Raw genomic sequence first — 16,109 nt, 5'->3', positions numbered from 1 at the left:
TGTTTTATCACTTGGTGTAAACTCGGTTAACAATAAGAGTGGGCAATTATTGACAGAAAATAATCGTTCGCAAAGTGCATATCACATTCGTTTGATCTCACTGAGTCGTGCCTCGTCATAGTATCTGGCATAAAATATTAATAAGCCAATTACTCCGCGAGGTTATTTCGCCGATTAGAGCGTTTATTTAAATTCCTTCGAACTTTGCGTGACGCAAAGTGTGTGGGTTACACGCGAATTTAACTCACTTCAAAAGTTTCGCGAACTTTCGTGCGATTTTTCCCGCTCGGAGCGTCGAACAGAATCGTAAGAGAAGTAATTACGAAGGCAGTAATCGGTACTCAGATCGTAATACGATGCGACGAATCGAGTGGAAAGGATGGAAAGGTTACTAATGGGCGAAATCACGTTAAACTTGAAGATATTCCGCGACCGACGATCCTCGTTTTGCTACGGCGGCTTCAAAAGTTCTATTTCGCGAAATTAAGAACAGGAATTTACATACGCGACGCAATTGCGACAAATGTTTCCCGATGAGAAAGGGAAAGAAAAAGAAAGTAAGAGAGTGACCTACTACGTGAGCCTTGAATTGAATTCGTCTGAAAGATTAAGTCTGGGCACACATTCCGCGCAGGGTGCATAATAATTTAACCATGATGACTATTATCTTGTTACTTTGACTGAGCGCTATTACGCTTTATTCGCACCTATCAACGATCGTCTTACTACGATACTACAGTGACATTCAAAAAGGCATGCTGACAATCTTTCGACGTCTGGACAAAAGTACCTTACAGATATGCGTGCGCTCAATAATGATTCACGTCACGTGTTTTTCTTTATTATCAATGAAGATAACTACTGTCAACAAAAATATTATCATAAAAATATCGACTATCGCGAGAATACGGCGAAATTATTATCTGTCGGATAATGTTTCTATAACATTTTATTATGAAATACATTATCTTTTGTTTAATGTATACAAGAAGAATTATATATAATAGTAAAGAGAATTATAAGAGAATTAGTAAATAGAGAATTATATATAATAGTAAAGAGAATTATAAGAGAATTATATAGAATAGTAAAACCTATTCTAAAATTTTTTAATCAAGGAGCAGATCGATATTCTGCTGTAATTTATTATTCTTTCATTTCGTATGTGCTATTCATATTTTACGATTTAAAATGTATACTGTTGAAAAATTGTCTATATTTCCAGCGAAATTTACAATCAACAAAGTGGGACTTACTGACAGTCTACTTTGAAAAACTAAAGAAACTATAATATGCTCTTTCCTTGGTGTGTAGTCATAATAATATATTAAATAAATATACACTTTACATAACGCGGCCATTTGTGCCCGGTATTCTCAAGAACACAGTTTCTTGAATGACGTGATATTGTTTAATGGATCAACATTATACAGCTGCAAGGAGTCTATTTTTCTTTCTTTTTTACAGATGACATAATGACTGGCATAGACAATCCAGGCTATGATGGCGTCGAGCCGACGGTAAGTCCATAATATTAAGTAATAAATCGATCAGAGAAATGAATATTATGAAAATATACAGATGGAAATTTCACGTGACGGCTGAAGCGTAAAAAAGAAGTCTTTCCGTATGTCGTAGTTCTTCAGATATTCAAAATTGAGATAACTGAATTACAAATACATCGCGTGTGGTTGTGGGAGTAATTTAAACGCTCGGACCACGTGGTACCCGGGGGGAAGACAGGACTGACTCATCCGGGCATTTCGTTTCGTTGCCCTCCACCCTTTCGATTATTTCCCGGGGATACATTGAATCCGTGATACGCGGCAAAAATCGCGCACGTCATAAATGATATCCCCGTCTCTCTGTGCGTGTACATATGTATTATATGTATATTGCGCGGCTCACAGCACATGGAGAGAGTGCTCGGGTCATTGTTCCCGAGATCTCTCTTTCTCTCACTCCCTCCCTTTAAATGCCATGTGCTCCATCTTTTGCAAACTTAAACTTCGTTTTAATCTTGTGAACGATAAGCCAGGAGTACGCTGTCGTGTCCTTTCGCACGGCGTCTCGAAAGAATAAACAACCGCGATATCCCAGCGCGTTTTACCTGCCCCGGCGGTGTTTGCGCTCGCGGAAATTTGCATCGGCGTGCGCGAAAAATTTGCATAAGTATATGTAAGGAAGCCACCGGCGGCTGCGAGATATCGTCGCAGCTCTCTTCCGAACGGATATATCCGAGTTTACGCAATAATCTACATAAAGCTGCGCGAATTACGTATTGTCGCGTTTCTTTCGCGCTTTTAGACTAGTGGCACACGGAAAAATTTAAGCAGTAAAACGTAAGCAAATTGTCACAGTCGCTGATTTTTCTTATGCTCCAAGAATCAACGACTGTGATTGGTCAATTTGCTCACCGCTTACGTTTTACTGCTTAAGTTCTTCTGTTCGGGCCTTTAGGGCCTCCACACACAACTTGACATAACAATAACGTAAGACGTACCGTAAGAATTGACCAATCACAATTGTTTAATCGTAAGGTCGCCATTTTGATGAATACTCGATCGTAATTGGTCAATTCTTACGGTATGTCTTACGGCTACGGAAATTTGTGTGTGGAGGCCCTTAATCCTGACTCTGTCCCGATCGTTACAATTCCGCTGTAATACCTCGGCAAGTCGCGCTCAGGATGAAAAATCGGAATAATGGATGCTCTTATTTTCTTTCGACAAATCGCCGTGCGCCACGTGTTTACGCTGGAACAAAAATATCGGTCTCTCTCTGTCACTCTTTCTATTGAATTTCGCGCTCGTCTGTACGTAATATCATCCTCCGTGGCTGAATCGATCGGCCAGGCGATAGTTAATTTCGCGGTTCTGCTTTTCGCGGTCAGCGCCCGCGGACTCGTGTCCGCGATTGAACAGTTAATTTCAGAGATAAACACGTAGAAGCGAAATAAAGGCTCCGCGGGGCGCATTAGCGTGCTGTATCGTTGAATTTTCCGCAATAAGGCACGCGCGCGCGTCCGTGACTATGACGGTAGAAAATAACAGTGGAAACCGGAGGAGTGTATCTTTTCTCGTCGCTCTCTTTCGATCGCGGGTCCGACGGCACACTTGAATACAACGGGACCGATGCGCGGCAGTGAGAGAGAGAGAGAGAGAGAAAGAGAGAGGAAAGGGAGAAAAAGAGAGAGAGCAGCCCGCTTTCGCTTTTCGTTTCTATTGTGCAATGCTTATTTTCGGTAACATTGCTCGCGCGAACGAGACGGACGTTTTGTGCCGGCTTAAAGCATAGAGAAAGCGCGATTGCGCTGCAATTACGGGAAGTAGCGCTGCGCCATGACGAAAAAATGTTGAAGAGAAAAATAATGGTGGAAAAAAGGAGGGGAGAGAGACGCGGAAAGCAGAAATCGCGGCATACTCCGGCATTGTCTCAATTAATGGGCCGTGCTCGAAAGCTCGAAGAACTGTGAAAAAGGAGAAAGAGGGAGAAAGGGAGAGAGAGGGGAGAGAGAGAGTGTGTGTGAGCGAGAGCGAGAGAGCGAGAGACAGAGAGACGCGGGTGTAAGAGCGCGGCGTTGTGCTCACGGTGTAACCTCGTTGAATAATCAGTCGATCCACAGATGATACGCGCGGAAATGACTCTCGTTCTTGCGGAATACAGATGGAAAGAAGCACTCTCCCAGATTCTAACGACTTTCGCAAGATCGTGCAAATGCACTAATACAAATATTTATTTCACGATCACGTAGTCACTGTCGCTTGTTAATCAGTCTGCACACTCTTTATCGAATGAAGTTACGACGCTGCAAGTTGTTGGAATTGAAAGTCATTGCTGACTATATACAACGTGAGATCTATATTAATAGTCATTTTTTAAGACTCGTCTCAAGTGACATATTCGCATTTGGATTCAGAGAATCAATCATAAATCTTCTCACGTAAACTCGTCCTTACGTAAGCGTGTAACTTTTTCCTCTAGTATGAAATCATGAAGTGTAAATAGTTTTGTAGACTACACTGAGAGAAAAATGTTTGGTATTTGTAACTATAATTATATAGAGAAATAATTACTATAAATTATGGTCAAGACAGCCATTTTTTTAGTCAACTGTACTATAATTTTAGTGATAATACCCTTATATGCATGTTACTACTATTATCTTCGTGTTGGAACAACCAAAAAATATAGTTGAAGACAAATTGAGTCAAAATGGTTGTCTTGACCATATAGTAATTACTTATATAACCAATTACTTATATACCAATTTATAGTAATTACTTCTCTATATGATTATAGTTACAAAAACATTTTTCTCTCAGTATACATGGAGTGTATCGAATCTTTTCCTCCATGAACTTGTGAAAAATGTACATTTCCACATACATATATATATATATATATATATATATATATATATATATATATATATATATATATATATATATATATATTCAAGATCAGATTTTTCACTTTTCGCGAATTCACACTAGGGAATCAGATTCATAATTGACCTCCACAGTTAAATGAAGATTTTTTGTTAAATCGCGATTAAGTGTCACATATATCATGATTCAACTGAAAATTTTGGATCTAATTTGTGAAATAAAAATCTGAAATGAGTACCTCACAGAGGAAATAAGTTTCATATGACAACTATTAATATGAACTCGAGGGAAGTAGTTTTGCAACACGCCGTCCTGACATCCTTCACTGCAAAAAGCCGCGTGAAGATGGAAGTGCGTTTGTTCGCAACGTGTTCAAACGTCAATATTGTCGGTGAGTAAGGAGGGCGAGCGAGCGGGAAGTTGAAGACGAGCGAGAAACGAACGAGCAAATAATTGGCATCAGCCACGCGAAATGCCTGTTTGTCGGTTGAGTGTCATTTAATTTGCATTAACAAGCTATTCGGCATATTCACTCGGTACAGCCGCAAATCGAGTTACTCCCTGAATATAGTTGTCAGGAATGCCCCGGTTACGGCCAGTGTAAACGCGAATGCGACGAAAGTTATCCCGCCCCGGCTAGACAGATGAACTTTCCATTAACTTCCCGTCCCATCGTCGCGCGCAAGAATGCAGGCTGTGCGTGGAGCCATATTAATTGCAGGGTCATTCGTTATCACAGACGGATCCGAATGTATCTCGAAAATCTCGCGCGACGGTCGCAGGTTCATTTGCGGTTTTGGATTCGTCTCGAGGCAAGTACACCGCGAGCGAGACACTTAAGTGACTGAAATCATGAGATTTATACGTGATATGCTCGTGCTGTACAAATGCAAAAGCGATTTACGGATCTTACACAAATTTCGCGACACCCTTTCGGATTTCCACTGCGTGAGGGGTAGTTATTGACTCGGTAGGCATGTGGAATTTTCCGCGCGACTGCCTCCAACGCCGTATCCGCCTTTCCAGCTAAAGAGTACCGAAAAGGAGGAAAATCCAAGCGGCAAACAGCGCGCTTTATGTCGCACGTCGCGGAACGGCCTAACGGCTCTTTCCCGGTGAGAAATCCTCGACAGAGAAGAGAATGTGTCGGCATAAAAGAACGCACGAATATCGAAGTTGATGGAGACGCGCACAAAGCTCTTTTGAGACACTCGTTCTCATTTTGAGCGACCGAGACGGCCGAGCGGCAAAGAGACACGACGAAAGTGTATTCCATTATGCGCGAGCGCAAAAATCATCATTGCTTCCCTCAATCGATGGTTTACCGTCGCGCGAGACATCTTCAAAGGAAATGAGCAACGGAAGCGAGAAATACGGTAATCATTAACGCTCCCCCTCTTTAAAAAAAGAAGGAAAAAGCAAAGGAAAACAGTTCTGGTAGAAATTTAGTTGCAGGTTTCGAGCAGTTACTAGATAGTTATGTTAATATACAAAGAAGAGAGAGAATTTTATAGTAAAGAAATTACTGTAGGTCTTTGCAGTGGAGGAATAGATCGACATTCTGCAGTAATTTATCAATACATTCTACAGTAGTTCATAATCATTTCATTTCATATGTGATGCTTACATTTTAGGAATTTTATGAAATGTGCAAATTGAAATACTTACTGTGTTTCTAGAGAAATTCCCCAGGTAGCAGACTCACCTCAAAATGACGTCCAAATCTGGTCAGGTTCATGACCAAAAGTGAACAAGGAATGACCAAAAATGTCGTGAAAATATCGTCAAAATGACGGTCTAATGTCACAGACTGATGACGACATTTTAAGACGACTTAATGATATTTTAATGACGTCTTTAAACGTCAATAATACGTTATTAAAACGTTGTACAAAAACGTCATTAAAACATCACAAAAAAGACGTCTTAAAGACGTCTTAAAGACGTTATTTAGTCACTTGACGTCAATCGATCAGTTATGACCAGTTTTTGACGTCATTTTGACGTGACTTAGGTTACTGTGTTCCTTGGCAAGATAAAAATTGTTTATTCTCCAAGTTTCTTGGAATAAAAAGTGGCAGTATTTTAACTTGAAGCAAAATTGCCACTAAGAAATATTGTCACTTAAAATCACAAGAGTTATAAATTTACAACTTTTCACTCAATTATCAGAGTGGCTTTTGACTCCATATAAGCAGATGTTTCAATTCAATCTATAGAAGTAAAAAATAATTTAAATTTAAGTGACCCGGCTGTCTCATTCTACTTTTCGAGTGAAATTTCACTACAAGAAGTTTAGGTAATACTGACAATCTATTCCAGAACTATTAGAAATATAGTTTCTTCCTGGAAGGAATGTGTCTGTGCATACATTTCCCCCAGGATATCGTACGCCCGTGAATTATATCGAGCGCCTTTACGCGCGAGATCGAGCGTAAATCACGACTAACGTCATGTGTCACCGTGCAAACGAAACGACGGATCTGCGGACCGACGACCCCGTATTTTCCCAATCAACGTAGGTTATACGCCGTGACTCGCATTCGTATAAGGGGATTAAACGTCAAGCGCCTGTTGAGAGGCGAAGGCGCATCGACGCGCCGCATTTCCGAAAGATCCCAGCGCGACGCGCAGCGACAGCAACGAAGAGAAACGAAAAAGACGTCCGACTATAATTATGTTTTAACCTCCCTTCCCTTCCCTCTTCCACCTCCGTACATCGATCAAATCTCACATGCAACTTTCCAGCCTTAGGTTAGTGACCATCCGAGACTCGATAAAAATGAAAACAGAAAAAATAAATATATAAAAAGAGAGAAAAGGAAGTTGCAGTCGCCTAGCGTTATGAAGATCGCCTTGCGCTTCGGACAACAAATTAGAAAATTATTAAAAGCTTCCTTTGAGTCTCCGCCGTGTAACTCGCTTGAACTCGCCCACGCCCTCGAGCATCGACACGAGCCGTTGTTTGTCTACTGTCATTGGCGTCGCGATGTCGTATACCGTGTGCGAATAAAAAATTGCACAATGCAAAAACATTCATCCCGCGCTTACCTTTTCTTTCTCTTCCAAAAAAATCGGTCTCGTTTACTATCCGATATCTGGGATTTGCTTAGATGGCATACAAGAGAGAGAGAGAGAGAGAGAGAGAGAGAGAATGTGTGTGTTTGTGTATATAGATGCTTGGTTAACGTGGTACGTGAGTTTACAATGATTTTAATACATTAAGTATAAGGGAGGAAATTATATAGAAATGAGCGCGTAGATGGTGCAAACAAGACGTTAGATATGAAAGGATTCAAGGCGAAAACAGTACACAATAACATACATAGTACATAGATAATAGAAGTTATGATGTCATAAGAAACGAGAAATAAAGAAAGAAAGTCATCGAGTGGAATAAAGAAGTAAAATAAAAGTATATGGAAGAAAGATGACACAAGGACTAGTGGGACAGGTGTTGTACAAGTAAGAAGATTGAAGAGCAAAGAATAAGAGGAAGGTTGTAGCATATGAAAAACTTCTTCTTGACAGTGCAAGTTGAAGCAGACGTATAGGAAGTGAAGAAAAAGGCAGACGAATCACTTCATGAAGCTAGTAGGAAATATAGAGTGGAATAATGAAACTAACAAGATATGGAAGAAAACTAGAGGAAAAGAAGATAAGGAAGAAATAAGGGGAATAGTAAAGAGATCGGATAGGAAGAGGAAAGATGAATGAGTGTGCGACTGTCTTTTCTGAAAGGAAGGACAGAGTTTGGAATGTTATGTATGAGGACGATATAGTACCTACATTTTGAGTATATATAAAATAGGAAAATAATTAGACATGATAAATAGGGAAAAGGTATAAAGATTAAGTAAAAGTTAAGAAGATTGCAAGAAGAGATTATAAGGGGGATTTAAGTAACGAAAATGATATACTGTAAAGTCAATTAGAGGGAGGCCATATAACTGTAGGGATATTAGTAACTAAATAGGTAGAAATAAGGAATGGATGGATGTGTGTAGTTAAGGAATATAATTGCAAACCAAGTCCTTTTTTGACTATATGAGATGAATATACTGATATTATCAGATATCTTCTCGGTAATCATGTTGTACGATGTATATATGTATACATGTGCGTTAACGTCGTTGCGACCTCGTAAGAACCCGTTCGAAATCGCGACGAGTGAAAGTAACGTGTTTCGCAGTACGACAGATTTTGGAAAATCCGACGCCTATGGGGTGGAAGGATCGCGTAAGAGACGACGTCCGCTCGCCGTCTTTTCGACGAGCAAGTCCGTGACACTACAACGTGGCGGCTCTCTCCGCTCTGCAAGCGGAAGCCATGAATCTTTATTAAATCCACGAAATTTATGTCGAAGCGGTCGCGTGGCTCGTGAAACGTGTGCCGCGATGGTCCCCGAAAGGGGATATTTATCCTCTCCCTTCATCCCTCGCCCTGTCTGCAACGTGCGCGCGATCCCGGTTTGCTTTGGCCGTTCCCATTGTGTAACGCGCGCGCCCCCGTACACACGTGTATGTATATATGTATGTATATTTGTATGTATCAAACGTAATGTGACAATCCTTTTTTATTTTCACCGACGCGCCGCTCATTCGCTCGCTCGCTCGCTCGCTCTCACCGAGCGAGTAATCACGAGTCCGCGAGGCAAATGGACGTGATATTTAATTTGATGCGGTAAATAGCTGCCTCTCCGCGGACGGACTCTTTCCGTTCCTCGCTCATTCGCATGGTTTTGCGATTAAAACTGTCCGGTCTATGCGATTTTGCGTACCATGTCGCCGTTCGTTCTTGGGCTTCTCGTCGTTTTAACTCCTCCGCGTACAGTGGTGGATCCGTGAGACTCAAACGATCTATTCGATCATTTATCGACATTCGTAAAAGGCCCGATGAAATTTCAAAATACCGGAAATCTATTTGCAGATTTTCATTTCATTGCGCTACTATCTTATAACTGAGACTTCCCGAGCAGATATTTTGATCCCATCTTCGATCTCAATGCTCCATTAAATGCCTACTTTGAAATCCTGAAGCCTACATCAACCTTTTTTTATTTTATTTAGCATATGATATAACGGCATTTTGTGCGTTTTCTGTCATTTATAAGCGCTAAGTTGAACTTCAGTCTCCATGTGTTTTAAATATACACAGATCTTGCAAAATATATAGATATTAAAAGGTTCAAGGTGAAAATAGAGCTAAAATTCAGATTTGGATTTCCTATATCTCTGGAAAAAAATGTGTCCAGAAATATTGGTTTTCAACAAAGTTATATGGTATTTTAAAATTGGCCGGGTCTGACAGAGAGATTGCATTGCCCGCAGTTGAAACTGTGGTTCTATATTTTCGACTTCAATATTCCATTTAACTATTTTGATACTCTGAAGCCTATATTGTTATATTGTTATATTGTTAGGTTAGATTATATTGTTTTCTTTTCATTCCATTAAATTTATTAACTTTACCGAGAGGTTCTCTTTAGAACCAACAAGTGGCATTTTAAGCGTATTAAGCTATTTAGAGGCACTAAGTAGGACTTTCATTTATTAAACATACACTGACCCTATGAAATGTATATATGTTAAAAAGTTCAGAAATCGAAAGTATAGAATCAAAACTTCGAATCAGAGTATGTCTCAAGAAACCCGAGTCGAAATTTTGATCCTATTTTCGACACCTCAATATTTCATTTAATATTTATTTTGAAGATGCCTATTTATTTATTCTATTTAACCTACTAATTATGCCGACAAGTTCTTTTTAGAATCTAATCTGTAAATTTTTTGGAGTGAAATTTCACTAAAAAAGTAGAATGACCGCTGAATTCGAGTGACTTTTCACTTATATAGGACAAATTCTCCACTCTGAATCGTCGAACGAATATTTCTACTTAAAATTGAAGAAAGAATCTGCTGCACCGTCACAGGGATATGTTCGTTGTAATCGATCGAAGTCTTCGCTCATGTCGAATCAGAGTCCACTCCAAGCTTAAGTAAAATATTCAGCCTTGCTATTTCGAGTGACAGTATTTTCACTATCGTTGTGAACAAAGACACTGCCACACTTTTTACTTACTTCGCGTGAGATTTCGCTCCAAGAAACTTAGAAAGTTCAAATGTGGCGTCTTGTGTTTTCTACCACTTAGAGGCGCTAAATAAGACTTCAGTTTTCAAGTGCGTTAAGAGCATACACTGATTCTTTTAGGATATAAAGATGTTAAAGAAAGTTTCGATCGAAAATGAGACTAAAATTGCGACTCGGAAATATGATTGTACGCGGAGAAGGGTTAATAATTATCAGTGAATAACAGGCTGATCGGCGAATTCGAGAGTTTGTAAATTTTTCGAGGGCAACGACATTCCCGCTCGATCATCTGTGTTTCGCGACGGGCACTTTACGCAACGATATTATCATAGTGATTTATTTCGATCTTTTCGCCTCTGCGTGCCGGCGGTTATTGCGACCATAAATCCAACCGCGTCCACGGTGTTTGATATCCGACCTGACCTACGCCCGTCTTCCGCTCGTTTTCCATCTTCCATGCGCCCGTGGAATTTCGGATGTTTCCGCGAGAATAATGAAACTTTCCTAATCAACGTCCGCCGCGTCGCTTTTCCGTTCCTCCTTTCGCCGAGAGTGTACCGCAGTTTCCGTGAATATTTCACGTCACGTTAAGCACTTTTGTTATCTGTTTTCCGTAATATCTGAGTATCTTATTTACACTTGATATCTTAGATGATGAAAGATGCTATCAGCTAGACAAGCCGCCGATCGTGTAAAATATAATCATACAGGGAAGGAATTTTATAGACGGTAAATCGTAAAAGTTTCAGTTTCACGCAATACCGGCTGCGATACGCCCGCGATCGAAGCGATAATTCCATCAAAACGCTCTCACGACTCGCCTCGAGCGCGGTGATTTCTTGGCGGATGCGACGATTATCGATTCCTTAAATGTCATTAATTATCCGCGCTGAATTTATGGCGCAGCCCCGAATAAAACTACGTGACACGTGATGTGATTCGGTGAATGGCTTTTACCTATCAATACCTTCGGTAAGTCGACGCGCGCGTTCGTTCTATCCATTATCTGTCCATTATCTATCGCTCTCCCGTGAGGTTAAACGACAATTACTACTGACAATAACAGCAGCGACGTTCGAGAATGGAAAGCACCCTGTGTATCTGCCTTTGAAGCACAGTGAGCGTGCGTAACCAATAACGAGTGCTCGTTAATTAGCGCGAACGCGCGTACACCGCGCGCAAACGCTTATTGCTGCGATCCGCCGGCGCTTCCAAGGAGGAACTTGGCATTATTACGCGAGATGCATAAATTCCTGGCTCGCGCCGGAGCCAATAAACTTGATCACATTTAAATGACGGGCGGAATCGGGGTGGCTTGTTCGTCTTGGCGGCGAAGCAACAGCTAGTGGAGGCGGTTTATAGCGACACGATCAGGAGGGTGGAATGCTCTGAGGAAGAACGGAGGAAGAAGAGCGCGGGGTCTACGTGGGTGGAAGGCGAACGATTGATAAGAGAGAACGGGAAAACGCGGGATGATAGAAAAGGAGAGAGAGAGAAGGAGGAAGAAGAGAGAGAGAGAGAGAAAGGAAAGAGAGAGGCCACGTCTGCTGTAGCAATAAAAGCCACCGGTGGTGGTAGTGATGGTGGAGGAGGAGGAGGAGGAGGAGGTGGAGATAGAGGTGGTGGTGGTAGTGGTGCTGGTAGTGGCAACGGTGGTGGTGGTGCTTGCCGGTGGTGGTATGTGTACTACCGCGTTTTAACTCACGGGGAAAACTGTAAGAGCGGGTGCGCGAGAGCTCGAGCGCGGGTGCGGACTTCAGTCGCGTGCGACGCGCGCTCCCGGTCGCCACGGTCCATGAACCTCGACCTCGGCTCCGATTCCGATGCGACACTGTCATCGCACGAGACGAAAGCAAGAGCTCCGGACGTGACGCGCTCTCATGAACTCTCGCGCGTCTAATTAACGAGGAGCGCTCGTTATCGGTTCACGCCGACTTCGAGAGCAGCGAGATACGAGACACACGCTTCTCTTTCTTTCATTTTTTCTCTTCTTTTCCTTTTTTTCTCCCAGCACGGTGTTACTGCGGGCATGTGTGCGTGGAATTGAGTCGCCGGCCGCGCAGGTTATTAAGCATTTCGCGCAATCGCGTCTCCGCGGATTGAATCGGCGCGGCACGAAAGCGCGCCTCGGATTGTAATTAAGATCAAGACGAGGGGAGGGAGTTGCCTCGAGGGTGGCGTGTCGCGCGAAACGCCGAGGACGATGCGGCACCGGTATCGAACTCGTTGAGATCGTGGTCGATCGCGAGAGATCGCGCAATGAGAGCGCCGGGGAGCCAAACGCGACTCTCGATTCCGCGGAATCAATTTCACGAAGTCAATGAGACGAAACGAGATCCTCGCAGCGCGATTTGATGAAACGATTTACATTCCGCCGGCGTGTCCTCGCCGGCCGAGAAAATCGCAATTAAAGCCTCGCGCGAGCAAAAAACACCGGCGTGAAAGGTGAACGAAGGGCGGGAGGGCGGCCGGACGGGTAGGAGGGAGAAAGGGGTGGAGGAAAGAAGGTGCGAGACGGAAAGTAGAAGTAAGGGCGCCTCGCGGACAATAATATTCGTTATCGAGTGAGAGGAGTACCAGAAACGAATTCACCGGCATTGAAAAGTTCAGGACTGCGCGATAAGAATGTCGTGTTTGACTCTCTATCTCTAACGAGCGATGAAGTGGAGTTCCCTGACTGAGAGTCCGCCGCTCTTTCTCTCAATCGCGCTGACTTTTCCCTCCGGCAAAATCCCGCGGTAATTCTGCTCAGCTGGAGCCGACAAAAGCTCGCAGTGATCTACGTGCGACGCCATGGATTAACACAGGCGAAACATTTCGCGGGACGCACACACACAAGTGCGACGTGCCGGTATTTATTAAATTTACGCGCGGAGATCGATCTCCGCCGGAAATTGGCGAGGAGAATATTCGCGATCGTCTGAAAGCCTAGTGGAAATAACACCGATAGATCTCCGTCGCGTGCGTCTTAGGAAAAGTATCGGCAATTATGAGGGACAAATTTGCGTTCAGCGTGAGTATCGTTCATGTCACTATTATGGTTGACTCCTGCGTTTCTTTTTTTTTCTTTCACAATCCATGGGAGATTGTTTGACAAGTAAGGTAAGAGTCTAATGCCTGGACACATACCTAACGCGTCGCTTCTTCATGTTCTTGTTGTTTTGATGTTTAATTATGAATCTTGAACTTTTTTCCATGTAAAATATACATGTACATATCGTGTATACGTGTATACACTAAGAGAGAAAAAGAATCTAAAAAGTGAAAAAATATTTAAACCTGAATTCTTTTATTTTAAACAGAATGAACAATTACTTTTATGAAAAAAGTCAAGATTTTAAGAAAATATATATTTTCTTATTTGGAAAAATATCTTATATTAATTATAAGTAAATACGTTATTAGCACGAATGATGGAGTTCCCTGACTGAAAGTTTCACCCTTATTTTTTTATTTTTTAAATCTTTTTCCTCTCACCATACACATCTTCTGTGTTAAAAATTGAAATTTTCTTATTTAAAGGCCAAAACGAGAATGCCCAGACATTGATATTGTTATCTTACATAATTGGAAATGAAGAGAGAAATATCGAATTCTCGTTTCCTCCTTATAAATTCCCCTCATTCGGCTGACCTAGTCCCCACCTATTACAGTAGTACATTCTATCCCTTTTAATAATTTATAGACTTCGTATAGACATAGTAGACGTAGTTCTTTGTATAGCCGATAAACACGACACTCTTGTAATACCTCCAGTGAAATCCGCCTCTCATATTTCTCTCACTCTCCTTGCAAAGCATTAATCGTTGATGTCAAATGAGACAAATGAGCAATTTCTGTTTGTGTATACCTTGCGACATCTAGAACGAAACGCGCCAATGACTTCAAGACTACAGGTCACGGATTGTATATTGTTTTTTTTTCATTTTTTGTAATCTATCACGTCATTTCGCATAGCGCATCGTGAGCTTGTTATATTCTACCGCCGCTTTGCGACTCTGTCGTTCAGTCTATACGTACTTCTCAAAGTGTTCGTGAGTCGGAATTTTTATTCTACGTTCGACCTCAATTTAACGCCTACTTTTGTACTATGAAGTTTACATCGACCACTTTTGATTCTATTCAACCAGAGCATTTATTTGACTAAAGCCGAGAGAACTCTAAGTGGCATTTCCTCTTCAGAACTATAAGTGGCATTTCGTGTGTTTTCTGCTATTTACAGGCGTTGAATACGACTTCAGTTTTCATATGTATTAAACATACGTTGAAACATTCCTTAAAATATATAGATGTTGGACAGTTTATATCAAAAGCAGAGTTGAAATTTCGACTCGCACCGAGAGAAAAGGTTGATTTAACCTTCTAACCGTGTCCGTTTCGGGTATACTTTGACCATATTCAGGGTCTAAATAGGCCCAATAGTGACAACTCACTATTTAATTGACATATATGTATTTTTTATATCTTTTATTTTAGCATTATGTAAAGTAATCTAGTACAATATATACTGACTTTTTCTAAAATAACTCGAAAAGTTGCAAAGTATCACGTTTGTATTTAGAATATTACAAAAACTGTGTGAACTTTCAAACTGCTCTGGGTCAAAAAAGATCCAGAGCACGGCTTAACTAAAAGTATCGTTATTTTTTACTATTCTAACACAAAAATGATAATAGTAACGTACATATGAGGTTGTTATCACTCACATTATAGAAGAATTTTATAAAAAGTAGTTTTCTTGATCACAATTTAATTACTTTTCTATTATGATAATAGTTATAAATACTCAAACATGTTTTTCTCAGTGCGGGTCCTCATAGTTTTTGTGTTGATTCGAGATGGAGCGAACTCTACGCAAGATTGCTTTATCTCACGAGCGTAACTGATAACCAATAACCAATGATCTCTCGCTGTGGGTATAATTTGCAGTCGGGAGTGCCGGACATGCACGAGACCCTGTCTAGCTTCCCAGAACAGTTCGGGGACGGGCCGAGGAAGCCGGAAATAAAGCCGGAAATTCTGAAGGAGACGGATAGGACCGCGGACAATCTCAAGTGCGGTTGGTTCTGGTTCAGGCCGCTCTACCTGCAGAGATTTCGCACCGCGAAATGGGCCCTCTTTTGGCTGTGTTGGGCCGGAGCCATGCAAGGTACGCTCTCTGCACCGCAACTCCAAGTGGGTGTCACTTTTAAATGCATAGACGTGTAATCTAGTTGAAGCTCGTCTCACACGTTTCAGAAACGTATGTATAATTATAATTTAAATCGTTCAAACACGTGTCAAATAACGTGACTTTAAACGGTGAGAAACAAGTAAGAAGAGACTCGCCTGAAATAACACACTTGGATTTGAAGTAGCGCAGATACGCGATTGGACGGTCCACTCGCGATCGAATCGCGCGACTTATTACCGGAGAGCCGAGTGAAGCGAGTGCCGGCTGACTGAAAACGCAGTTTTTAATTAATAATAGCGCCGCGAAGAAAGGACTGATCGGCGAGACCGCCTCGACTCACCTCTTCGAGCCCGTCACTAGCATCAGCGCATTGGTGCGTAAAGCGTTAAGCTTTCCTTCGATCAGCCGAGATTAGACGCGAGTGTCAGGGACGCGTGTATTTTCATCTCGGCATC

The 16,109-nt window shown here is 41.7% G+C and overlaps 1 protein-coding gene across 7 annotated transcripts in view; it reads left to right on the top strand.

Moving 5' to 3' along the window:
- The window catches only part of LOC116847146 (solute carrier organic anion transporter family member 4A1), a 43,873-nt gene that overhangs the window by 2,788 nt on the left and 24,976 nt on the right, over nt 1–16,109 (top strand). For 3 of the 7 annotated variants that reach the window (XM_032821838.1, XM_032821839.1, XM_032821840.1), the window contains exons 2-3: nt 1,468–1,520; nt 15,411–15,630. In XM_032821838.1, coding sequence (XP_032677729.1) covers nt 1,476–1,520; nt 15,411–15,630 — 265 coding nt within the window. In that variant the 5' untranslated portion in view covers nt 1,468–1,475. Of the gene's footprint in view, nt 1–1,467; nt 1,521–12,127; nt 13,495–13,523; nt 14,830–15,410; nt 15,631–16,109 lie in introns of those variants that run through there. The other 4 variants (XM_032821841.1, XM_032821842.1, XM_032821843.1 and 1 more) reach the window with 4 other exon arrangements.

This window comes from Odontomachus brunneus, unplaced genomic scaffold (genome assembly GCF_010583005.1).
Source record: "Odontomachus brunneus isolate Ranch 3 - 2012 unplaced genomic scaffold, Obru_v1 Obru_scaffold_074, whole genome shotgun sequence".
Taxonomy (NCBI): domain Eukaryota; kingdom Metazoa; phylum Arthropoda; class Insecta; order Hymenoptera; family Formicidae; genus Odontomachus; species Odontomachus brunneus.
The sequence above is the reverse complement of the archived record's forward strand: the minus strand, read 5'-3'. Positions and strand labels throughout refer to the sequence as shown.